The following is a 25,957-nucleotide window of genomic DNA, read 5'->3' as shown; positions in this document are numbered from 1 at the left end:
TTCCCATCAGTTTATTAGTCCATAAAGAAAACCCACAGTCCTGGAAAAATGACAAAGGCAGAAAATACTGGGCCAAAGCAAAGTGAGATGGCACAAATGCAACTCGCCATAGCGAGTCTGAGATTCCTGTTGCACTAAGTTCCTTTGCTTTCATAGCTGACTAAATAAGAACATCTGTTTTGTAACTACAAAGGCAGCCTTCAAGCAAACTCTTTTCTGAAAGAGGCAGCAAGTCTCAAAAAAAGTAAGCCAACCTGCTTTGCAGAAAGAACGTGATAAAGGACCATTTGTGCCAGTGAACTGTCCTTTCCATTGAAGTGAACATGGACAACCTTTCATTGTACAAGCAGCTCTGGGCTCCCGAGTGCTGCACAACTGAAGGCCAAGCCAAGCTTTCTGATGACTCAATTAATACTGAATATCTTCCCCTTGGCTACCTTCTATAAAGACATGCCTCTTGTTTATGAGCTATGACACTAGTTTTAAATGACAGCCAAGACATTTGAAGGTCTGTATTTACAGCATTTTCTTTATAAAACAGAAAAGCAATTCTGAGGAGCTCAGTGCTCTGAAGCAGGACTGTGTCCGTGTGTGTGCAGAGCACCGCTGGCTGCAGGCAGGAGATCAGGAGGGATCTGTCCAAGGCAAGGGCGTGCAGTGACGGTGTGTCCAGCACAGCTGGGACACGGCAGGGCAGCCCTGTCCTCACAGCACAGCCCAGGCTTGGACAGTCATTGCTCACACTGGGCCTCTAAAGCCTCCCAGGACTCAGAGAAGGCAAAGTCGGGCAAGGCTGCAGCATTCTAACAGTGGCCATATAAAACCTGAAGAAGATCAATTACACAATGCACTTTTTGTTAGGAAGTTTGAATATTTGACACTGCTACAGTCTGATGTGAAAATGCCTGGAGAATTAATAAAAAAGGAAGGACACCACATTTAAGGAGCACCTTTTGGAACTCAATATAAACATGCTGCCTCTCCCATCTCCCCTGCCCTACAGCCGTTTGCTGTTCGTAAGGTAAGACTCCCCCCCAGTGGCTGCCTGTTACTGTCACACACATGGGAGCTCAATGACTGCTGCAACTGTTCAGTCTGCAGAAAAGAACAGCAACACTTGCCAGTATGAAGCCTGATAAATCAAAAGGAATCAAAAGGCTGTCAGAAGTTACGCATGATTTTGTATTAACTGATTTGTGTTATGCACACACTGCATAGGAGTTCTGCTGAAGAGTTCTCATTGCACACAAGCCTTTCCTTGACAAAGGGAATCTTGTACAAATTGCTAATCTTAATTACTCCTTTTTAATTGAAGTATTGTAATTATATATTTAAATATAAATATATTCAAATATAAATATGATTATTTTCTTTCACAGTTTCCTAGGTTTCACACCTGCAGGTTAATTCCAGTAAGCTTCATTTATTTGTATTCAGATTAATTTTCTCTTTCCTTGAGGAGTTTTCAGAGTGGTCCTTCCTGACAGCTTTCACAAATGTAAAACTAGTTGTCCATAAAAAATACCTTTTTCTCTTAAAGTAGGATTGAATTGAAGCACCAATGCATACAAGAACTTGCATCCTCCACTTCCATTTCTGTCCCATTTTGACCTGAACTCCCATGCAGGCATGTTCGCAGAGATTATGGTGTATTCTCTATACGTGCCTTCATCGCTACAAAGTCTGAGCTAGTTGCTTTGTATTTTTGATTTAAAAAAAAAAAAAAAGATCACATCTAGAAACCAAGAGTAGCACTTAATTCCTTCAGAATTCTTTAGCACTTTGAAATCAAAGTACTATAAAGCATGCTGGCCCCACAGCTCACTGCCATGCTATACTCAACTGCCTACAGACCAGAGTAAGGTCACTGGAAAAGTTCTAACTATCCAACCAAAAGACAGGAGAAACAGAGTATGAGTATGTCAGAGCAGTTCTTGTCATTAATTTAAATAAAATGTAATGCTTTTGTGTATATTCCTCTGTGCTTGCTCATCACCTACTCTCAAATGCAAGAGGCAAATTCTGAACTTCTTGTGCACAGAGTGATGCCAACCTGAGACTGGAAACGAGACATTTTTACATTCTGTACAGAAATTTATCAAAAAACACACCATCAGGGAACTTTGCTAGGCAGGTTTTTTGGGGGTGGAGTTGGGGGTGTTAAACAGAACACAGCAGCAGGATCAGCTTTATTTATGGGCTCTCCAGAAACTTTCTGCTTTGTGACAGTTTTCAGCATTTTGTGAAAAACTGCTTTTCCCACTTACTGACACAGTTTAAAACTGGGCACCTGTTACTACCACAAGCCATGGCTCCATGCCATCTCTGCCCATTAAATAATGGTAATTACATTTATGGGCATTACATTTATATGCCACCAAACCAGAAGACAAGATTCCAGTCTCTGGAAAACAACCAACCCCCCCCACCCCCAGACTTCTATAACAGCAGAGTCCCACATAAGGATGGGGGACTAGGGGACCAGATTTTGGCAAGACTGACATAGTTGCATGGATATTATTGCAATAGCTTATGTCTGAAATACCTTTTCAAAACTGCCTAGAACCATGAAGATATCAATTATTAAGAAAAAATGAAAGTCTATATATAACTGAAAGACACACAAGCCCACTCTTGCCACTCCTGCATTCTCAGCAGACATCTAAAGTGCTATAAAAAACTTCAGTGTGTTGCTGAGAGAAATAAAAAAAAAAAAGTGGTGCTGATACCAGCAGCACCAGCAGAACTGCCAGGGATGTCCAGGGAAAAGGGTTGCAACTGTTCCTTCTGGCACAGGCTCTGGCTGTTCTCCAGGGGCAGCAGGTTATCTTTCATGTAGCTGATTTCATAGCATTACATATTATACAGTAAGGTTTGCATCTGCCTACATCTTGTGCCTTTCCACAGCTTTTCACCAGGAAAAACTGAAAACAGTCAACACAAACCTTAATTTTAAGGCAACTATTCCCTGAGCACTAAGCTGACTTCCCTGATATCTTCCCTGACTCTACTAAGGCGCTACTTCAGTAAACAAATACATAAATTTCTGTATCACAAATTTAGTTAATTCTACCCTACCTTTTTATTTTGAAATGTCAAATATTTGGTCACTAAGTCAGGAAGGACAAAAGTTAAGTATAATTAGGAGGGAAATCACTGCAGCCAGCTTCACTGTTACACCATCCATACTGGAAGGTCACTATCAGGCTCTGTATTGTGTGCTCCTTCCAGCAAAGAAGTTTCTTCTCATCTTCTTTCTGCAAAGAATAATTTTCATTGCCAGGTTTCACTCTGGCAAGGTTACCTCATCTAAGCCTTTGGCAAGGCTTTTAAATGTGTGTAGACTTAATATCACCACTGGTAATCTAAAGCCAAGATATAAAAGAACCTACCAGCTAAAGACTAGACGTCATTTTCCTTAAATTCTACAGCCTGTTTCTCACTTAGGTCTTCCCCCAAATTCTAAGCCTAAAAGCTGGAAGGAAGAAGGGTGGAAGTAGGTCATAATTTCTGAGAAGACACTGGTTTTAATATAATCTAGAAATTAATACCTAAAACAACACATTTTAAGCCTGCACTTACCTTAACAGACTGTAATTTATAGTGTTTTCACAGTCTGTGCTCAGCAACTTTTGTATAAAATGGACAAATGCTGCAGAATACTGTAAAGACAAGGTACAGTAGCTGAATATTTGAATAACAAGGGCTTTTTTGTTCGACTATTTTTAAAGAAAATGTAATGTGCACCCAACTATAAAGATGGTGTCCTTGGTCACTAATAGACTACAGTTTATTTCTTTAGGGATCTCTTTTTTTTCCCATTGTCTAGTTAATTGCTATTAAAGTCAACAAAGGACTCTCAAGCATGGTAACAGTTAACATTAGGATAACAAGCAGAGAACTGTGGGTTTCCCTAGTGAGAATGATTTGCTGCAACAGATACATTATGCACACAGAGAGGTTCACGATGTTTAACTGTATTGAAGAGAACTTACTTTCAAGTTTTATGTGAGCTAAAGGGATCCCAGTGGTTTGTCCATCTGCCCAAGTCCCCTCTTCTCCAGTCTTTGCATATCAGAGCTTCTGCCAGGCATCAAATCCACATCCTTACACAAACTCAACACAGCAACATCCCTCAGCAAATTCTGTCATGCTGAGAGGAGTAACAGACTCCTAAACACAGAAAATTGCTGCAGCATTTATGTTTTACAGAAACTGTTAAACCTCTGAGACACATCCCACTCCTCCCAGTTCTCTTATTTCGCTCATCCCCAGGTGAGCAGAAGTCCCATCCCTCATGTCTGTCATTCATCCATCTGGCTGCCTCCCTACCCCCATAAACTGAACAGATATACAGGACATCAGGTCAGAACAGAAGGAAGTCGATGCAAAAAAATCCCAAACAAAACCAACCAAACAAAAAACACCTCCCAAAACACCCCAAATGAAACCAAACCCCACCAAAACACCAAGATGCGGACACAAAAGAGTGCAGATCCCTGACCACAAACAGAGGACCTCATTCCCTCATATGACAGTGTAGGATCTTTTATCAATTCCATGGAATACACAGAACAGACCTGGTGAGGTCCAATTACGTAGCACAAATCAGAGTTGTTCCTTTGTCAGCAACAGTGACAGATACCAAATCTGCCTTACTGGCAGCCTCTCCAGGCTGAGGGGACACTGAACATTCTGCATTGTCTCTACTCTTCCACTGTCAATTTTGTCCATGCTGGAGATGAGGAGTGATAGGCAGTTAGTGCTGTAATAAACTTCAGTGGGAAACTTCATACACAGACACAGAGCAGATTAGTGCAGTTTCAGAATCAGCAAATCTCCAAACCTGTATGGTTTGATTTCTGTCACCTGGTCCACGTTACATTACAGCAGAGAATCTTCAACCAGAACCTAACCACTGTGGTGATTTGCTTCACCTAACCCAGGCTGGCAGGAACAGATTCCTTTTACAATCATAACTGTTTGTGTATGTATCACTGAATACTTATTACTACTTTTCTTGAAAAAAATAAAAATAATAAAGAAGATTTTTACCAAGAACCTGAATTAGAGAGAGGAACAGTAAGTCTGTACCTACTGAGCGTCTGCTTCCAACACCGAAGGCATTTGTGAAAAATTAACACAAGACTTAAGATCTACATTTTTAAACTTCTGTACAATTTGCAGGGCCACAGCTGGCCAGTACATCACTGAGACAAATAGGAAGAATTGAGAAGTGCAGTTTTTGAAGTTCATACTAAACACTAACTAGAGAATAATAACAAATATAATATAAAATATAATATTAAATTTTGCAGATGAACTTACCTGCTGCAGAGCCTAGCCTATATAAAATATGTAAAGAAGGCAATGTCTTGCAAGGATAAAGATTTCCAAACCACTAGTATTTTAAAATTAGAAAATGAGTTATTTTAGCCCAGTTATTCCCAATGGCCATGTTTTAATCCAAAAACATTGGGGTTTGGGTTAATTAATGAGAAGGAAGACATACACATGGTTTAAATTAGACACTTTGATAAACATTCCTAGAGGCAGACAGCAAAAGAATTTCTTCAACAGGCTGCTTTTCAGTTGAGAATTGCCATATTTTTGAACAGCATCAACCTTCTCATTTCATTTATAAAATTACAACAGAACAAAAGCTGTCTTTTTTTTTTTCCTTTTGATAGAAAGGCATTACCCTACACTCCTTAAAAAACAGAAAATCAGAAAGATGTTATCTGGATTACTACAGTAACACCAACTCGGGACAGTTACACCTCACAGTACATTAGACTCAGGAGGGCCAAGACACAAATAATACCACTGCAAACAGTCCATGCAGTGTCACTCCAGGGTACCTCAAGCCCAACTGACTGGTTCCTTTTGTAGTGCTCCACGTGGTCCTGATTTTGGCTGGGATAGACCTAATTTTCTTCTTAGTAGTACTGCGCTGTGTTTTGAATTTCATTACAATAATGTTGCTAACATTGATGTTTTAGTTGTTGATAAGTAGTGCTTACCCTACATCAAGGACTTTTCAGTGCCTCGTGCTCTGATAATGAGCAAGATAAGCCATGAGGAGAAGTAGCAATAGTCGGGAATGCATCTTCTGGGATAAGTCATGCCTGAGAAACAAAACTTACTCATCAACAGAAATACAGAAAGGACACATCAGGGTTATGCACAGTTTCCCAGCATTATTCAAAAATATCTTCTAGAACTTATTTTCCCTTGTAGAATAATAGCAGGTTACTAGTTAGCCACGGAATATTCCAAACAGATAATGGGATTCTGTAGGAATATCTTGAAAATTGTACAGCTACTCTATGTGTAAATCTACATGCTAGAACGCTTCCAAAGTATTTGAAAGAATAGGTATAACAGTGATAGGTCTACCACTCCTACTTGTATTGACTAATACCAATGGCTCCATTGAATTTCAGAAGGCCTGTTGCAGACAACTCCAACTGACTTCACGAAAGAGCTCTGCTACATGTATGAACATATGGCAGAATCCAGCTGTCTGTTTACATAGAAAAAATAAAATCAAAATGGATTGTGTCACGTTCACATAAATGCATTTCAGAAACAATGAGGTACTACAATCATCTTTATTATTTTAAAAACAGGTTTATTCTGTATATTTAGAAACGTGTAATTTTAATAACTGCAGAGAAAAAAAAAAATCAGCCACACCTGAATAGCTAATAACTCATTAACAGAATGCAGTGGTATATTATCTAAACAGTAGTAGTGCCATTGTGCCGTAATAAATTGTCTATTAGTAAAAAAATACATTTCAGGGCACATAATACAGCATCCTTATGACAAATTACAGTAGGGATACTTTTCAAGAATTTAATCAAAGTAGAGAATTCCGAGTTATATTCTTTAAATGCAGCACTTTAAAAGGTAACAACTTTGTGCATTTTTAAAAAATGTCCTCGTTCGTATATTGTAGAAATGCTGCTTTATTGCTGCAGATGTCAAAGTTCAAGGCTCAAAAGGTATGAGAATACAAAGATATCCTTAAGAAACTTTGTTTGTTTTTATATATATTTATATATATAAAAAGGTAAAGCTTATAAAAGTTAATTTACAAACCAAAAACAAAAGTGGTATGCACGCATTATATACAGGCGGTCTATAACATCTATAAATTTTCAAATGCATAGCAGAAAACATACCATCATTTTCTTCTGGTTCTCTTCTGGCTGATGAACACAAACAATACTCATCCGCTAAACCAAACTCACAAATTTTTTTTTGTTGTTCCCCTCACCCCCCCAGTCTCTCATGATATATTATCTAGGTAAGCACAAAAGCCATACAAACTTAATACAGAGAACTATGAGAGCTAAGATCATTAAAAACATGAGGGTAAGGCATCCCTGCTGGTTAATAGGTCTGTAATAATGTGGTTAATTTACAAATCCACAGAGGCAACTGAACCATAGTCATCCCACATGCTTTTCCCCTCCCCCTGTTCTCAGCACAATGTTTCCATATACATTAGGTAGATGTGTTTGCATTATCTCTCAGCAGAAGAAACATCTAAGCTGTGCTACCCCGAGTTGACTGTTCATTGGACATGTACACCAGAAGTCTTTTAAAAACCAGAGACCAAAATGTAGTCTTGTGAGTTAAAAACACACAGTCGTAAAAACGCAGGCCAAAATCTGTGTTTTCGATACTGCAGTATGAACCAAATTTTGTTCCTCTGTGTACAATTTCATTCAGATAACAACAAAATACTAGTAGTGTCCTTTAACAAAACAAAAAGAAAAAAAAGGAAAAAAAAAGGAAAAAACCACACAAGAACAACCAAACCAAAGCATACAGAACCTGCAAAACCCCTCCTTGTTCCCACTGTACACTCCCTGCTTGTGGCATTGTATTGTGACCATGGTTCAAAGAGTGTACTTGCTAAATCATTGTTAGTTAAAGCAAGATGCTTAAAAACTAAGATCCATTATCACTTATAGAACAGTTAATACTTGATAGAGTGGTTCAGTTTATATGTAAGGTCCATCTCAGTTTCACATTATTTACTCAATCAGCTAACTTATTGTTTAGAAGTGGTCAATTAGGACTGAGACACAGTTTGCTCCAACAAGATAGTTTGGATCCCCGGGAAGAGACTTGTTCTGCCAGGTTTTGGGGTCACCTGTGGGAGGAAAACACAATGCTGGTGTTTAGTATCCGCTGTCACACAGTGTACATCTTGAAACAACCAAGCTTTTGGACAGGAGCTTTAAAGTTCTGAAGCAACACCTGTTTTGGGGGTGTTTTTTTGTTGTTGTTGTTTCATTTGTTTTTTAAAAAAACCTTGCAGTTTGCCTGTTATTAATTTTTAAAATCCCTTTATTTTCATATAACATAGGACAGATCAATTATTCAAAACAGATGCTGTGGCACTCAAGAATTGTTAAGTACAACTCATTCTACTCTACAGCACCAACATAGTGCTTTCCATTGGAGAATTGTTAACAGTGAAACAGGTGGTCACTGGCTCTTTCCTAAATTGTCAGAGGAAAAAATAAGACATTTTAAAAGCTAACGTGGGTACGATGCATTTGAAGTGTCTTGGAACAGTTCTGAAGATAGATAAGGCAAATCAGATGTTGTAACTAAGCTCTATGAGACACTGGTAGTTTTATTTTCTATGATGAAAATGACTGTAGACAGGACTGTAGTCATTCTGCAGCTACATTCAGTAGACTTGTTTAAAAGCCTGAAATACTGCTGTTCTAAAAGGGATTCCAGTTAACTGGTACATAAAAATCTTTACAATAGATCTATCTACCTGTGGTCAAAGGTTCTGGGTAACAATCTGTTAGAAGGGAATTTCATCAGCTGCCATCTCCCCAGATAAAGGTTACATTCCATCTGCACAGCCAATTGTCTCTTTTAAATGGAGACGGTATTCTTCATTTACCCACCTAAAATCACTACAAAGTGCTGCCACTATACAAGAAGTGTCATCATCCCACTATGGTAGAAAGTGAAAAATGCACTGAAGTTGCTTAAGCCTTTCAGATAAATGACATTAAATAGCTTGGCCAAAACAGATCTGCCTCGAGAAATGTGCAACAAGTTATAGAACCCAGTCACACAGACTGCAAACAACTGAGACCTCTGTACTAAGTGAGAATGATACAAATTCCATGTAATTTTCTCGAAGAACTCATGAAAACAAAATGAAGTACACAATGCACTGAGCAATGGCAACATCTGATGCAGGGACAAAGAACAGGGGCAGTGTATAGTTAGAGAATGTAAACAAATTTACTGCAACCAGATGAGGGTATTTATCTCAGTCGAAAACGTCAATAATGCTAGAGATTTTTTTCCTTTAACAGATTCAGGGAATTCCATTCAAACTCATATGATCAAATATATAAGAAGGGTAGAACAGGACTGTAGGACAGTCAGGTCCTAGTCTTCACGTGAAATAGGCAGACTTTTTTCCAACCTTTCCTCCTAAATACATAGTAAGGATTAGACTGTAGCCAGTACAACCTCTAGTTGTTATGGATGTTTTTCCCATATTTACATACAACTGCTTTGAAAAGGAAAATAAAAAAGGAGATCTCTCTGTATTTTTACGTTCTAATAGGTGTGGCCATAGGAGGTAACTTTTTTCCTTGGTCAGCTTTAATACCAGAATCATTCAAGCTTTTGAAGGCGTTTAATGGTACAATACCAATGTATGAGGCTTAAATGTGGCAGAAAGGATGTTAGTAAGTGCAAATGAATGTCACTTTTAGGACAGAACATGGATACAGTGAAAAAAGATGAGGTAGAGCAGACGACTGAAGAGAGAAAAAACCCAGAATTGCATAAACTGTTATAACAAAGCCACCTCAAGAATCAGAGTCCCATAACCAACTAATTTAGAAAGAGAGAAAACAATTATTTATTTAAGACACAGTATGGTCTACTTACATATCATAAGACAGAATTGCCTAATTTTAAAGTTTGTCTCAAAAGAGCAATGTTATGATATACATCCCATTTCAGATTAACAGAATGTGGTGTTATATTTACAGTACAGAAAGTTAGGGTTTAAATATACACGCTCTTGCTTTCATCCACACATGCGTGCACACACACATCCCACGTTGGAAAGGGAGAAAAATGTCTCAGAAACTTTAGTTATTATTTGGATCACTTGAGCCCTCTCCCTTCACTTCAAGTAAGTTCATGAACAGGTGCTATTAAGTTACAAAGGAAGTGCTGTGTCATTTTTGTACATAGTTGTCATATCTTTTGGGACCCTATCACTGTGAGCCCGTGTTTTAACACTGCCACGTATACACACATTGTTAAATAGATGCATGCAACACATGCATATAATAGCTTATAAAAAATAACTAAAAATTATTGCCATTAATACCTCTAGATTATTGAATCCCCATGAAGGGGATCGATGCTTTAATCTTTCAAAGCATCAGTGCTTTGGTGTTGACAGTGATAGATACATTAGTGACAGAAGATATGTATACATGGTGGCTTAAATGCTGTATACAGAAGCACATCGTTCACTCAGTACTTACATCACAAATGCGCACATTAATGGCTTGAACCTTCCACAGAAATTTTTTAAGTAGTTGAATAAAACCTTAAGACTTTTTCCCCAGGTGTGCAAACATTCCTTTTTAAATCTCTGTAACCTCACAGCCGTTTCATGAAATTGCTTGAAACTTGCCCAGAATTCTCAATTAGGCTCCTCACTGACAATTTCAGCCAATACATTCTCTCTCTCATCCCAGAAAGCCACAGTGAGGTAAAAATGAATAGGTAAATAAAACTGCAACCTAGTTGCAACTTTTACTATCAACCAGAGACTTCCGGATAAAAGGCAGTAGAGGAGAAATAGGCAGGAGCAAGCAAGAAGAGTCTTGTGGAAAAAACAGCTACATTAGAATAAATTGTAAATGCTTTTACTGAACACTATAGTTTTCTTAAATGACCCAATTGTTAGCATCAACTTGCACACATGGAAACAGTTAACACGCATTAAATCATGATTTATGAGCATGCAGATTGTTAAGATTTGTCAGAGTCCTATATGGTTAATTAAGCAACAAACACCAGTTATGTTACAAAGGCCAATCAGAGGTACATATTCATTTCCTCTCAATTTTAGTGCGACTATCATTTCAAGTGTATTCAGCTGTAGCAGTCCTCAAGAAAGAAGACAGAATAGAAAAATACGATAATATTTAACAGACTAGAGATATTACTCTTTTTCTGCTATCATGGTTTTAGCTATGAATTTGCACCATGAGTAAATGTAAGAAAGACATTTGTAATGAAAGTGAAATGGGAGAGTTTGACACAAATACAATGATTGAGTTTTTATATTACACAGCATCACCTTTAGCCAAAATAACTTAAATTATACGATAGCACCCAAAAGCCCCAAAAGGACAGAGGGAGGACAGCATACCCGACGAGGAGTCGGAGGATTTTAGAGCAAAAGACCAACCATCAGGGGTCATAGACGCACAGTGTGGCAGGCGGAGCTCCACTGGCTTCAGGAATTTCAGTCCATGAGGCCCACACATTACCAAGGGGCTAAGAAGTGTTTCGCCTATAGGTAAGAGAAAGAAATATCTGTTTCTGATTTTTCTTGAAATAGGTTCAAAGTATTACATAATTATAATGCAGAGCTACTCAGCAATCAGGCTGGGAGAAAAATATCAACATTTTGATCTGTTAGTAAAGAAAAGCACTTTGCAATATTGTTTCTCACACTCGAGTGACTTTTCAGTAGAACATGCTACAATCTCAAAATGCAAAAAGGACAAACTGCGATGATTAAATCATGTTGGGAATTTTTTTCCAGAAATTTCTAAGCCCATGCATCAAAAGGAACAAATCCCCAAATCAGTAACCAGTCTTGTTCACAGTCTTCTTTGTACTCCAGCTGCCATGTTCTACTTCTCTGGATTTATGGCACACTGGGCTGAATGAAGCCTTCAGCAGCTCCAGAGACTATGACCATCATCCCAACAATCAAAAGAAAGTATACAAACATACAGGTCTTCTTTCAGCTAAAACTCCAAATGTTAATATAACATTATTCAGGTGAGGAATATGCTATGTTTATATAAAGTAGCTGCAGATTGCAAGCAATAATTTTATAAATTTGCAGTTCGAGCAACACCTTGAGTTTACCAATTTGATGAAATTAGGAATCTGACAGATTAGAAAATGCACATACACTGGACTAGTGGTATAAAAGACTACGAAAAATTGCTCAACTGATTCAGGAATATACTTGTATTTATATAAAAGAATTTTTTTAACAGTTAAGCTGTTTCTTTAGAGAAACCAAAAAAAAAAAAAAAAGCTGAGTATTTAAAAGTGTTGAAGTAAAGTCCAAATATTTAACTCAAGTCAAAGCAGTTTAAATCATGTGCTTTGCAATTCTTTTGGTCTTAACTGTGAGATGAAGAAATGTTTCTATTCAGAATGTCTAGAATAAATACCTAGACATCGACAATTTCAAAGACTCTTAGTGCACTACGTAAGTTTTAAATTAGTACTTAAGTCTACAAATTAAATATTCTCATGTTATAATTCAGGGTCTCCACCTTGCTTGCCACTTTCAGTATTAAGTAGAATATTGCTTCCCTTACACGCCCTGTGAGATGTGTACTCTGTATCTTCATGCAAAAATCTATATTATATATTGAAGCACATTACAGTTATTGTCATATTCTATTTTGTTGTTGTTAGAAAAAAATTGTATTAAATAATAGAACAGTGTACTGTGCTAGCTCTTACCTTTCTCTTTATCCAAAGGTGGAAGTATACTGTTGTCTCTGCAGACTTTAAAATATATTTCTTGCTCTATTCCCTCTGGAATGGCTCCTTGTGGTATAATAATACTAACTCCAGTCTCTATGGAGCTCAATACACCACCATTGCTGTTAAATACACCTCTTGCTGTGGCTACAACAGTGTGTCCGTCTTCCTCCTCCTCATCCTCAAGTGCTGAAGGGCTGAAGAGACAGAAAACCTGGCAGTTTTATCAATATTTCCTTCCTGAAAGTCAGGGACATACTTCCCTCTAACATTTTAGCAGAGCACAGTCCAGGGTAGGCCAGCACCAATTTTTAGGAAAACTTTAATATGTCCCACACTTGAACTACTTTCACCTTAGTTGTCTTGCACAATCAAATTCTGCCATGACAAAACAACAGTAAAAAAACCCAACAAAAGACAAACAAACAAAAATCCCCCACCCCAACAAAAACCCAAAAATAAACAAACACCCTGCCTCCTCCCAAAAAAACAAACCACCACCAAAGCCCACAAACTCTGAAAACATTCAGGAAGTAGTTAAAGCAAGAGTTCAGACCTGAACCTTGTGTTTTCAAATGCCTGCTCTTGGATTATACACAAAGAGCTTACCCCAGCTACACACTTCAGCTTCGTGTAACTAAATGGCATTAACATCTGAAAGTTTATTTTTTGTCTCAAAACTCCATTCTGACTTTAATACCAGAAGAAGTAATAATTCCTATTCAAGTCACACCAAATCCTTCTACTCATCTATACACTGAAAACAAAGCTTGTAAAAAAAAAATTACACATTTTTTTCCCAGGCTATAGCTGAAGAGAAATATGTGACATTGATGGCTAGTCTGAGCAGATTTCAAAACAATTTCTAAAGAATTTCACCCAAAGAACCAGTAAATTTGCAATTTTTAGCACTCTATGTAGTATAAAACATTTCTCAGGTGCTGAAGAACAAATAACAAAATTTCAAGTCTGGTTCATTAATTATTATTATTTTTGAAATAAAACATTAATAAAACTGTTCTGCAAATTTAACAAGTCAGCAAATAGCTTAAGATTGTAATACTATCTGTTCTTGACACAGTTCTTATAGTTAAAGCATATTAGGCAAGCACGATCTGCTTTTAAGCAGCTGTTGATTTGTCTCATAGTAAAGAGAACCAATATTAAACTGCTGAATTTACTTTCCCCCTTTTACAGGTATTTTTGAAGTATCCCTTATGCACGTGTATCATGAGATCTCTAAGCACACAGAACAAATACAATTTGGTGCAACAGCTATCCTTAAAAATTAATTCCACCTTCTAGAAACAGAAGTGAGAGGACAAATGACTACGATCTATCAGAAGATTCATAATTGTAGTATGAGAAATGGAAAATGAAAGCCATGCCATTTTCTAACAACAGAATGCAAGATGGTACAGGGACATAGGACATACCTGATCTATCCAAATGCTCTTTAATGCCTTTTGGCAGAATTTTAGAATCATAGTATCAATCTTTCAACATCAACAGAGATTGGAAGCACATTAAAAAAGCTGTGTAACAGATGATCTCCTATTGATGTACTAACTGAAAGAAAAAGAGCAGCAGCTTACCTTACAGGAATGGCTTTAGGCACAGCATTAACATTATTTGGTTGATATTTAGGCTTGTCGACCTGTACAGCATAGGTATCCATTCCACTCTCAAACTCCGGAGGCTGCGAAGAGCTGTGTGCTTTCAAAATTGGTTGAGGAGAATTTGAAGATTTTGATGGCAACTCTGGTTTATGCTGAGCTTCATTTGGCAAGAGATTATGGTTGAATTTAGGACTTTCAAACTTGCGCTCAAAGGGCCTTGCAGCACTAGTGTAAGGTTTCGTTGTAAAACGGTTGTAAGAAGGAGTGACTGTTTTCTGCATCTGTTCGGTTCCATTAACGGGGCCTTTGTCAGGGAAGCTTTTCTGAGGATAAAAAGTGGAGTGCACAGTGTCCTCTCTAGAGGATCTGAAAACTGATGACTTATTCTGAGGTGGAGGAGGGTCAGACACAGAATTAACTGCAATGCAAATAAAAATGCCAGAACTTGTCAGTAAATTTCTAGTCACATACACTCTGGTATAAGAACATATATTAGTCAATTCTTAATCTACTATGTACAATATATACAGGTTCAGCTTAGCTCCACTAGGTCACTGTCCTTCTGTGTATGCTCACGCAAGTTACTAACACTTCATTAAACAGATATATTGGAGACAATGGTATGACCTTTCAATAAAAAGGTTAGACTAAGTTTATATCATGATCAAAAAACCAGAAAGCCAGCACTGAAAGACCACTGTGCACTTGCACAAACCAGAAAACTCAATTGAAATGGGCAATCCTCTCAATGTGAAAGTGAAAACTTTTTCTTCACTTTTTAGAAGCCTACAACTATTACTCATGTCTAAAGAATTCTGGTCCAAAGAACAGAAAGGTATATCTTTCAAGTACTGTAAGTTTTACTATATCTTTGCTGAGTCAGCTGAGACAGCTACAGGTATCACCAACACCCAGAAGCTACGGTTTCAGACAGAATCACAAAGTAATTTCATAAAACTCAATATCACTACAGGAAAAAACTATCTTTAATAATAATTATTCCAAGTTTCAGTTACAGAACGTAGCTACCATGCTAACATGCTGAAGCAACCCCACAAGCACCTGACAAGCAATAGCTGTTACCACAAAGACAGGTCAGCTTTCCAACTGCTCACCTTCCGAAAGTGCAGGCTTGTGATGTGCTGGGAGAGACAGGACAGGGCTATTAATTGACTGTGGCTGTGTGTACTGGACTGAAGGAGCAGGAGGAGGAGTTGTAACTTGAGGGATTGGTTCATAGCGTTTTTCACCAACAGGCCTATCCATTGATTCAGTATCAGTTGGTTTTCCCCTGTTGAAATAAAATTAAAAAACAAACATTTGATTGTTTGGTTTCTTCATGGCTTCTGCATTCACTGCTATTTTTTTTCTTTTTTAATCATCTGATTTCCATCTCTTCCTATAAACATTAAAACATTATTTTCTGGAATATCCTGTCTCAAGTATAAAAGCATTTATTGATAAGCACAAGAGAGTAAGACAACACTGACCTTTAGAAGATTAGTAACACAAACCAAGGCAAACAAAAGGCAGATGACATTTCAGGTGTATTTGCACAATTGCCTACAAGATTTAAAATTTTTCAACTTGATTTGGAGTAATTTAAATGAAAAAGTTTTCTCTAATTTAATGAGTCTTCAAAATAAAAATATAAATCCACTTCTTTCTGGGGTGGGTAGGTAGCTTTGGAAAAGTAGAATTAGCCAACGGGACAATGAATTCTAGTACAACGTTTCTAAATACACCTAGTATTTGAACAATGCCATCTTAATTAGAAATGTAATCAGCTTAAGCTTCACTAGCTTTATGTGCATAGTGTAGATAATATTAAAATCTCATTTTCAAAACAGTTTTCTTATGTTAGAAGTATTAATCCACAAATTTATTTCAGGAAATTATTGATTTCACAAATACCTGTAAATTTGGACTGCAATATCTTTATTGCACTTACTTTCAGAATTTGTGTGTTTAAAATTTTAAGTGCACATAATGCCTGTGGTGAAATGTAACAGTGAGAGGACACCTGAAAACATCCTCACATCAACAAGTCTTACCACTTGATGTTCCTTTTCAAGTAGTCATAGCTAGTGTAAGAGCCAAGAAATCTAGGTGATGGCAAAGCAAACAGCAATAGAAGAATGAAAGAAAACAGTCATTCTATCTTGAGCATATTATTTCTTCACATTCTATGTTAGTCCTAGCAGCTGTCATACAAGAAGGTTGTTGAAACAAAGAGACGCTATTCAGAGCCACACTTCTGATCAGACCTTTACCGTATGCACATGTACCATGACCACATACTGTATTTAACGTGAGATTTGGTCAGTGAATCAGGACGTAGTCAAGATCTCACATTGGCAGATATTGAAAGAAGAATGAGATTACACAAAGCCATTTTTTACAATCTGTATAAACCCAGTTATTCAATACATTGTTAGAATATGGGATTTATATTCTGTTCATTTCTTTCAATCTCTCACAGTCCAATTTGCAACAGCTTCTTCAGTCACAACATTCACAGAACGATGATGGTTTTGTCTTGTCCTGCAGATCATGTACTGAGGGTACATTCACATCAGCTGTTCCTATAGCACTATCAGCTCTCCCAATAGCAGAGGCAACATCACAAAATGCTTCTGATTGTGTTTAGCAATACCTTAAAGGACATCTTTGAACAACCGTTTATAAATACTAGGAGACAGAATACCCTAAGTATACTGATGACTTCCCTTGATTTTTAACACTTACCTTGCTTATATATTGCAGGAAAATACATTTTACATGAGGACAACTTTCCCCTCATTCCTTCAGTTTCTGTATGCTCATAAATATGTAACAGGCAATAATTTTAGACACCAGCCATCCTACTGCTTCAGAGGACTATATTATAAAACTAAGAAAAGTGCTGATCAACTTCTGAAGGTCTGCTTAATGACCACATGAATGTGATGATCAGTGAGCTAAACAGCATTTGTATGAATATATTTCTAAAATCAGTGTTGCAAAAAAGAGATCATTTTAGATCTACCGTAAAGCTGGCATTTCCACTAATTTTATTCCAAGCCATTCATCCAACAAGACAAGCTATTACTGCATGCTCACTCACTGTTGTCTTTATTCCAGGTGGGCAGTAGCTGCTTTCTCAGGAAACTGCCCACCTGAAAACATCCTCAAATCTTTCCAGGGAGAGATAGGAACCAGGGGAGGGCAGCCATGCTAAAGCGCATGGGAAAAACCCCAACACACCCCTCACCTCAGCAGAACTGCTTGCCAGCTTTCTGGGGAATAAAAAAGTGTGGAAGGGTAGTACATTTTGATGAAGGCGGAAGAGGAGAAAGCTGTGACACCACAAACACGACAAATCCAAAGTTGTGTTCAATATGAAGTACATTCTTCTGTCACAGGTTCCTCACCAAGGGCAGAGACGGTCTCATCCCCAATGCTCAGAACCTGGACACAGCCAAAGTGATCCACAACCCAGTGCTCGCTTACCACTTGTGAGTGTATAAATGAAGGTCCCTAATTATTGATAGGCTGTTTTCTAAGCTGTTTCCCACTTCACCTTCGTTACGAAACTACTACTTTAATTTGAAAAGAACATTAACCACTAGAACGAACCAGTGGGCAACAGGCTCTGAGTACACTGTATGCTGCCTGTGAGTACAACAGCAACTGCATTGCTGATCTTCAATAAGCTCCAACTCTAACAGACACTCAAGAGTCTGGGTGTTGTTGGGTAAATTACCTCATTCTGCAGCATGTCAAGCCAAAGCAGGAACTATAGTGAACCAAGCAGGAACAAACCCACTACTCTTAGCCACAGGGATATTTGCCTCAAAGTGCTTCAACTAGATCCACTGAAACATACCCATTCACAAGTTCTACTATTTTCTCATATCAAAAGAAAAACTATCCCTTATTCTACAGTTCCTGACCATTGTAACATGCAGATATGGCATTACTCCTACAAAGCAGCTTTAGCAACAGCAGAAGTTTCCTAAATTATGCAAATAACCCACCACAAATTAAAAGAGTAAAAAAATTTGTAATGGGAAAAATACATACTGTCACCATACTCACTCAGTGGCAAAGAACTTTACATAATTTAACGTTTCACATTAATATTTAAATGCTAAAAAAGTTGTAGTTATTGCTCATGAATAAATAAAATTTGTCCTCTGTACCCAGAATACATTATACAGATTATTCAGGAGCAAGAGATTGCATAATCAACAGTTCCTGCATAATCCAAATTTAGTCCTGTTTATTTTTAGACGAGTTTATTCACAGAATAGCAATTACCACAGAAATTCACTGGGAAAAAAAAAGATGATTAATGAGCAAGTAACAGGGTACAGTGTGGAAGCTGGTGAGAGGAGTCCTAAATATCAATGCTTTCTCAAGACAGCAGTTAGTTTGTGTTTCCACACAAGGACAATGCGGTATACTAGAGGCAGTACTGTCCAACTGAGCAGTGTTCTTGTTTATCTCTTTCCACTTACATTAATATTTTAGTATTTGTCTTCTTGAACAGGACTACCCTGGCTAAAATTTTCTTTCCCATGTCTGTCCCTTCCCATTAAGGGTTACTTTCTTTCAAAAAGCAAAAACACAACATGTTTGTCCCCCAGATACATGAAATTGTCAGGCTTAAAAACAGTATTATCTAACTCCTTTGTGGCACTAAGATGTCACCTTCCATTCGTACAAGCCCTGAAGTTATACCCAAACTCACAATCAAAAGAAAATCAGAACTGAGCAGCCAAAGAACAGAAGTGTCACAGCAGACAGAAGTGGAGGGTAGAAGTATGGAACGATCTCAATCATTAGCTGTTCTGCAGCAAAAATTCAATAGTTGTGTACCTCTCTCATGCTTTTCAGCATGTGTGACAACACTGCAGAATAACAAATGTACAACGAAAGCTTACAACACTTTCCATCTGAAGAATTTCAGTCCTCACAATTATCTGATGAAAGCTCACAACACTTCTACCAAAGCATGACTTGCATTCACAGTGGCAACACAGTCAACGCCTACAGATCAAAATGGAAGATCTCTGGGTAGCACTGAGGTTTGTATGTGAGAGCAGAATGTTCCAAATTACTGCAATGAGGCCAGTCAAGACAGCTTTCTTAGGTCTGTGACTATGATGCCCAGAGAGCAGGACAGCTATACCCTCATCTTTCCATCAAAAGACACTGGGCATGTGAAAAGGAAGGATAAGGAACATCCTTGACTAGGAATCAGAACTGGTTACAGATTACTATGTGCATTCCTTTCTTAGCATATAAAAGAGCAGAATAAGAAACAGTTACCCAATGTAGACTTAATTAGAAACAAAAGTGAAACCTTTAAAACCTATCAAGCTTTTTGAAATATTCCAATATTCTCAGTTCACAAAGATAGACACTGGATGACCACAGACAATGTTCAAACGAATAAGAACAGGATTCCCTAGTTCTAGCTCAAATCCTTCAAGCACTGGAATACAGTGTATCAAGTACATGAAAGACACCTTGCACATACACTAGATATTATAAAACTTTGGCCAGCTAATTTATTATTTCACTCTAAAGATCTCATTTACATTAAGGCTGTCAGATTTTCAGGTTCACCTGAACAGTCCACGTTTCAAGCAGTAATACAACAAAAGCCTTCAAAAATGCCTAATTTTCAGGCTGCACACAGCAAGCCAAGCTAGCTTTTCACAGTAACAGCTAAAACACCTTGTTACAGTTTGAATCAACAAATTTAGGTAACTGTGGAGAGTATTCACAAAGTTTGTGTAAGTATCCTCCAAAACATCCAGCTCTTTACCTGAGCTAAATCTGTTCATGAGCTTTCACACAATTTCTGTATCAAAATGTTCCAAATCAAGGAAGCAAAACAATACAGGAAACAGATGTTTCCATTAACAGATTAAATTCTGGCCTCAGCAATATCCCTAAAGGCTCATTTTCCTAATGTCAAACGTGGCTAACCTCTACAATCTATGTATGCATTTTTTTCTGCAGACAGGAACTTCAATAAATCAAAACCTTTGCTTTGAAAGATGTTGAAGCACTACATATTAGACTAAAGAAATATTTTGTTACATTCTGTTTATGATCATTAACAGAACACAATCAATGATCTGCACCCCCACAGTAAATTCACAGATGACTCCAAATTAAGTGTGAGTGTTGATCTGCTGGAGGGCAGGAAGGTTCTGAGAGGGATCTGGACAGGTTGGATCCATGGGTTGGGGCCAACTGTGTGAGGTTCAACAAGGTCAAATGCCAGATCCTGCCCTTGGGTAGCAACAACCCCCTGCAGCTGCAGGCTGGGGGCAGAGGGGCTGGAAAAGGCCCCAGGGGTGCTGGCCAAATGCAGATGAACATAACCCCAGGTGGGAAAGAAGGCCAAAGGCACCGGGTTTGTGTCAGCAATAGTGTGGCCAGCAGGACCAGGGCAGTGACCACTGCATCCCCCCTGCACTGGGCACTGGTGAGGAATCTCAAAACTTGTGCTCCGTTCTGGGGCCCTCGCTACAAGAAAGACATTGAGGTCCTGGAGCATGTCCAAAGAAGGGCAATGGAGCTGGGGAAAGGTCTGGAGCACAAGTCTGATCAGGAGTGGCTGAAGGAGCTGGGGATGTTTAGCCTGGAGAAGAGGGGGGTCAGGGGAGACCTTGTCACTCTCTACAACCACCTGAAAGGAAGTTGTAATCAGGTCTCTTCACAGAGGCAACAAGCCATAGGACAAGAGGAAGTAGCCTCAAGTTGTGCCAGAGGAGATTTAGGCTGGATATTTGGAAATATGTCTTCACTGAAAGGGTTATCAGACATGGGAACAAGTTGCCCAGGGAATTGGTGAAATGATCACTCCTGGAGATGAAAAGACGGTTCTTGGGGGCATGGTTTAAGTGGTGAACCTGGCAGTGCTGGATTAATGGTTGGACTTAGTGATCTTTTCCAACCTAAACAATTCTATGATTGCATGGTAGTAAGTAGCAAGCAAAAACAACACCTTGAAGGTCCTGAAACCTACAAAAATTATTCATTTACCAAAACAAAATTATGCAGTTATGTGTTTTCAAACTAAAGCTACATCTAAACAGAGAAACTGACTTCATGAACACAAAATTTCAATTCAGTACCACAAATCCTTGGAATTCCATTGACATGGGCAGGATTTCTGTTGTAGTCCTATATGCCTCCCTACTTTTTCAAATTAAAAAAAAAAAAACCAAAAAAAACCCAAAAAAACAAACTTACTTCGAGTAATTACTGAAATTCAGCTGATTCTGTGAGTGTATGGGTTTCGTGGGCTCAGGATGATGGCTGGCAGGGACCTGTGCAGATGGCTTATTTTCAAAACTCCTGCGATCAAAGTATGAGAGCTGCTTTCGATAATACTCCTCATCTTCCTCAGGATCATAATGATTGGAACGTACAATATCTTCAGGCGGCTTCACTTGAGGTCTCTGTGGTTCTGGGGCCCTAACCAAGAATAATAATATACAGTTGCCTTGCCCAGTTGAACAAGCATAATTACACCTGAATTACAATTCTATTTTATAATCTAGTTAGTAATAAAACAATGAGCATGCCATTCTTATAATTGTACACCTTGCCTTTTTTACCTATACTGCATGAAAATTAGACAGCTGTGGCACACCATAAAGAAAGAAAAGCCTTATTTCCCTTTGACCTTACCTTTTCCCTTTTGTTTTACTTTCTAATTATCACAAATAAATATAGAAAAAAGTAACATGGAGATACTTAACATGCTTCTTCCCCAAAAATGCTGAAAAAACATTATGTCCTTCCCCCATTTCCCAGCAATTATACCCATGAGAACTGACTCAGTGCCTTGCTTGTTGACACAGAAATTGTACTGACACACTCTGACCCTTCTCTGCAGTTTCCAAGTTGAACCCCTAAGATGTGCTTCTGAATATTCTAATCCCAAAATGAAAACTAAGTTTAATCAGTTGTGTACCTACCTGTAAGTTGTTTTCTCGTGCTCATACTGGCTTTGAGAAGTTGGTTTTGGACCACTCACACTTGTGAGTGCAGGCTTAGGTGCTAGTTCCGGAGGCTGTAAAGAGAAGCACAGCATATTCTCTTAGATTCAAATACTTTGAAAGATAAAGCTCTTCATGATCAAGAAAACTAAGACTGCCTTCCTTTCCCCCTAAATATTAGCAAAAGATGAATTGGTAAGGTCCCCATCAGTGTTTTCACAAAAGTGCTCAGTTTCTGCTTTTAAAACGTGCCAGTCAGGTTGCTAAGAGGCTATTTCATAAGCAGTAAAGCTTTGTTTCCAAGATGGTATCTTACTTCTTGCAATGGAGTCTCATTAGCAAAAAAGAACAAATTAAAACCTTTAAATTACTTACCTTGACAGTTGATGTATCACTTGGGTCCTTCATTTTTTCCAAAGACGGGGATCTTCTCCTCTCAAATATCTTAACCCTACTTCGCACAGACTGTGGTTTCATGGCTGGATCTTCTTCTTCCTCTGCTAGAGATGGTGGTGTAGGCAGTGGTTTACTGTTAGAAGGCAAAACTTCTGGTTTGGTTTGTGATGAAGGGGGAGGAGGAAGAGAAACACCTGAAGTGCTATGAGAAGGCTCATATTGTCCAGCTTTAGCATTGTAAGCTTGAGAAGGACCTTGTTCATAGCCCCTTATATGTGGCTCAAAGTACTGCTTCGGTTCTGGAGATCGAGATATGGCTGACTGGTATGGCTGAGTTTCTGGTTTGTATCTCCCGTGCGTGTCATATCCCACAGTGTGCTGATCTTCGTATCGCACCTGTGGTAAGCTGAAGTTTTTGGGTGCATGCTCATAGCGAGGTCTGCCATCATAGCTCATCGCAGGGGGTTCCTCAAAACGAGGTTGTGCTGGGTAATAGCTGCGGTCTGTGCTGTCTTCTATATTTTGTCTGGAATCAAGATCCCGAGGAGGCTGGTTTTCATAAGCTGTTCTTGTTTGGTTATAGGGCTGTTTTTCCTCATAATATGCCCAGTGCTCCTCATAGGGAGGCACACGGTCATCATAATGTAGGCGAGGGTCATAACCACGAGAAAACTGATCAACATAGTTTGCAGAATCATACCTGTATGTTGACTGTTCATAGTCCCTACTCGGTTGTTTTTCTGCATACTGAGCCTGGGATTCATAGATCAGATTTGCGTCTCTTTCCTGTCTCTGTACTGGGTGATTAATTGTTGGCTGTTTTAAGACATAGCTTTGTCTGGATGCTTCTTCATTAACATATGGATCCTTTCGGTATACCTGTTAGAGAGAGACATACTTCTCAATTAAAATGAAGAGTAACTAACTGCAGCTGCATCTGAAATGTAGTATTTTAAACAAATCTAAGTTTTAAATATTGGCTTTCATTTAGTTTAAAAGCAGAATAATTTGATGCAGTTGTTTGCAACCACAGGAAGTTGAACTTGGTGATTCAAGGGATCCCTTTCAGTCCTATTTTTAAGCAAAAACAGTAGATTAAAAGAGAAAGACAAAGGTAATAGCCATATCTTTGGGGTTTTATGTTTGGGGGGGGGCACACAATTTTTTGCAGGATGTGGAAAAAGTGGAAGTCAAATCTGCAAATAGATTAATAGTTCTAGCATTGCTGAGGAAGTACATAGAAGTCGTCCAACAAACTTGACTCAACTGCATGATCAATGATTTGGCTCAATTTAAAGTATACAAAAAACTAGTGTAATTTTAAGGAAATAAGATTTTTCTCAAGGCCTCATTAACAGCAGAACATTGTCAAGCTAAGAAAGTCACAGGTCAAATAAAATCAAAATACAGAATGTAGCCTTTTTTTAAGAAGTCATCTTTTTGAGAAGTGAAAAGGATAGTTTGAAGCCATGCACACAGAACATCAGATGATGCTTAGCAATTTAGATGCACTGTTTTTGGTAACCTGCATGATCTCTCACAGGAAAAAAAATTAAAGGGATTCTTCAAATAAGGTCAAAACAAAGATCATGTGCGAGCTTGATGTACAGCAGGAAATCAGCGCAACAATGTGGCACAGGTACCTTTGCTGGGTCTATGTGCGGCGATAAGGATGATGGCTCTTGATCTCTTAGCACTATATGAGCTCCCTCAGTACTCGGTGTTCTTAAGGGGCCCGCTTGTGGTTGGTAAGAGTTGTAAGGAGCAGCAGTAGGCTCCTCCAGTCTGACATTAGTTAGGTTTACATTAGCATTTACTGCAGAGGTTGATGAGGTTGCAGGGTTTGATTCAGGCGACGGGGAAAGGTAAGGGACTGCAGGTGAGGCTTCTGCTTTCTGTGAAGTGTTTAAAATATTTTAAATATACTGCTATTGAATCAATGCATGACTTTTTGATTTATATTAAAATAATCTACGTGATGCTTTGACTGATGCAGCTAAATGTAGAATGAAATGTACTGAAAGTATCATGCACAAGCACTTCCAGAAATTCATTAGGTTGAGGATTAAAAAAGCAAAACATTCAATCCCCCTCCAGTCAAAATAAGTTGCTAAAACAGGAAGGGCAAGCTGATTCTCCAATTCATTGTAACATATTATTGTTGCTGTTGACGGATGCTTGTATGCACTCGTGACACTGATAAGCAGAATATAAATGGAGATTTCTTGATCAAGAGAACTTGCAACCTGAAGTAAGCATAAAATGGTCAGTATATAAAACGCTTTCTTACCGGCTGAGAAGTAGTGGTTTTAAACCCTGAAGAATCTATTCTGAGATTTGGCTGTGGCTGAGCTTGAGATGTGTAAGTAGGGTAAGTCTGAGTTTCATGATGCATTCCAGAAGAATCTTCTCTGACCGGTTCAGAAGAGCGTGTAATAGCAGATTCAGGAGGAGTCCCAACCTCATCATTCAGAGTTTCATCCAGTTCTTGATCAGTATAAGCACCCCCTTCTGTGTCTGTGTCTTCATAATCAGACGTGTGTCTGCTGTCTGTGCTGTACATGGAATACTCACTGCCAGGAGCGGAGAGGTAAGAAAGGCGGTCATCGTGTAAATCAAGGTCATCACTTGTAGCACCATCTGCCTGTGTCAAAATTAGAGTACACATTCATTGAAATACCTCTTAAAGAATCCCCTTTTTCTTCCAATGTAAATATTGGAATTTTTTTTGCGAATAATTAAAAACTGAACAAATGGAATGCATCTACACTGTAGTTCAGAACAAGACAAAGTCTGGTAGTGAAAAAGCTAAGTTATATTCCAAATCCAGCAGCACAGCAAAAGTATGAAGATTCAGCAGTTTTGAATATCACAGGGGAGGAGAAATCAGGGGAGGTTTCAATCACCGAAGATGTCAAACTTAGACCTAAAAGCCTTTACTGCAGCCTAGTTCTTACAATCATTTTACTAAGGGGCCAGATGACTGTGAGTGTAAGAGAGGGGACAGTGCATGCTGTCTACAAATATCAAACTGTTCGGAAAGATACAGAGCTGCACTTTAGAGGGATATTATGATATCAGAATCGTTACTTTGAAGGTAGATATAAGGAG

General features: G+C 38.4%; 1 protein-coding gene across 7 annotated transcripts in view; it reads right to left on the bottom strand.

Annotated features, from left to right (window-relative positions):
- Positions 1–6,595: 6,595 nt before the first annotated feature.
- The window catches only part of TJP1 (tight junction protein 1), a 162,606-nt gene continuing 143,244 nt past the window's right edge, over positions 6,596–25,957 (bottom strand). For 2 of the 7 annotated variants that reach the window (XM_051770461.1, XM_051770466.1), the window contains 10 exons: positions 25,137–25,490; positions 24,490–24,741; positions 22,826–23,725; positions 22,430–22,524; positions 21,699–21,923; positions 15,557–15,732; positions 14,418–14,859; positions 12,802–13,019; positions 11,459–11,602; positions 6,596–8,170 (listed from right to left, as the gene is read on the bottom strand). In XM_051770461.1, the coding sequence (XP_051626421.1) occupies positions 8,076–8,170; positions 11,459–11,602; positions 12,802–13,019; positions 14,418–14,859; positions 15,557–15,732; positions 21,699–21,923; positions 22,430–22,524; positions 22,826–23,725; positions 24,490–24,741; positions 25,137–25,490 (2,901 nt within the window). In that variant the 3' untranslated portion in view covers positions 6,596–8,075. The remainder of the gene's footprint in view (positions 8,171–11,458; positions 11,603–12,801; positions 13,020–14,417; positions 14,860–15,556; positions 15,733–21,698; positions 21,924–22,429; positions 22,525–22,825; positions 23,726–24,489; positions 24,742–25,136; positions 25,491–25,957) is intronic. The other 5 variants (XM_051770464.1, XM_051770463.1, XM_051770462.1 and 2 more) reach the window with 5 other exon arrangements.

Source organism: Manacus candei, unplaced genomic scaffold (genome assembly GCF_025592945.1).
Source record: "Manacus candei isolate 608988 ecotype Guabito, Panama unplaced genomic scaffold, ASM2559294v1 h1tg000119l, whole genome shotgun sequence".
In the NCBI taxonomy this organism is placed as follows: Eukaryota; Metazoa; Chordata; class Aves; order Passeriformes; family Pipridae; genus Manacus; species Manacus candei.
The sequence above is the reverse complement of the archived record's forward strand: the minus strand, read 5'-3'. Positions and strand labels throughout refer to the sequence as shown.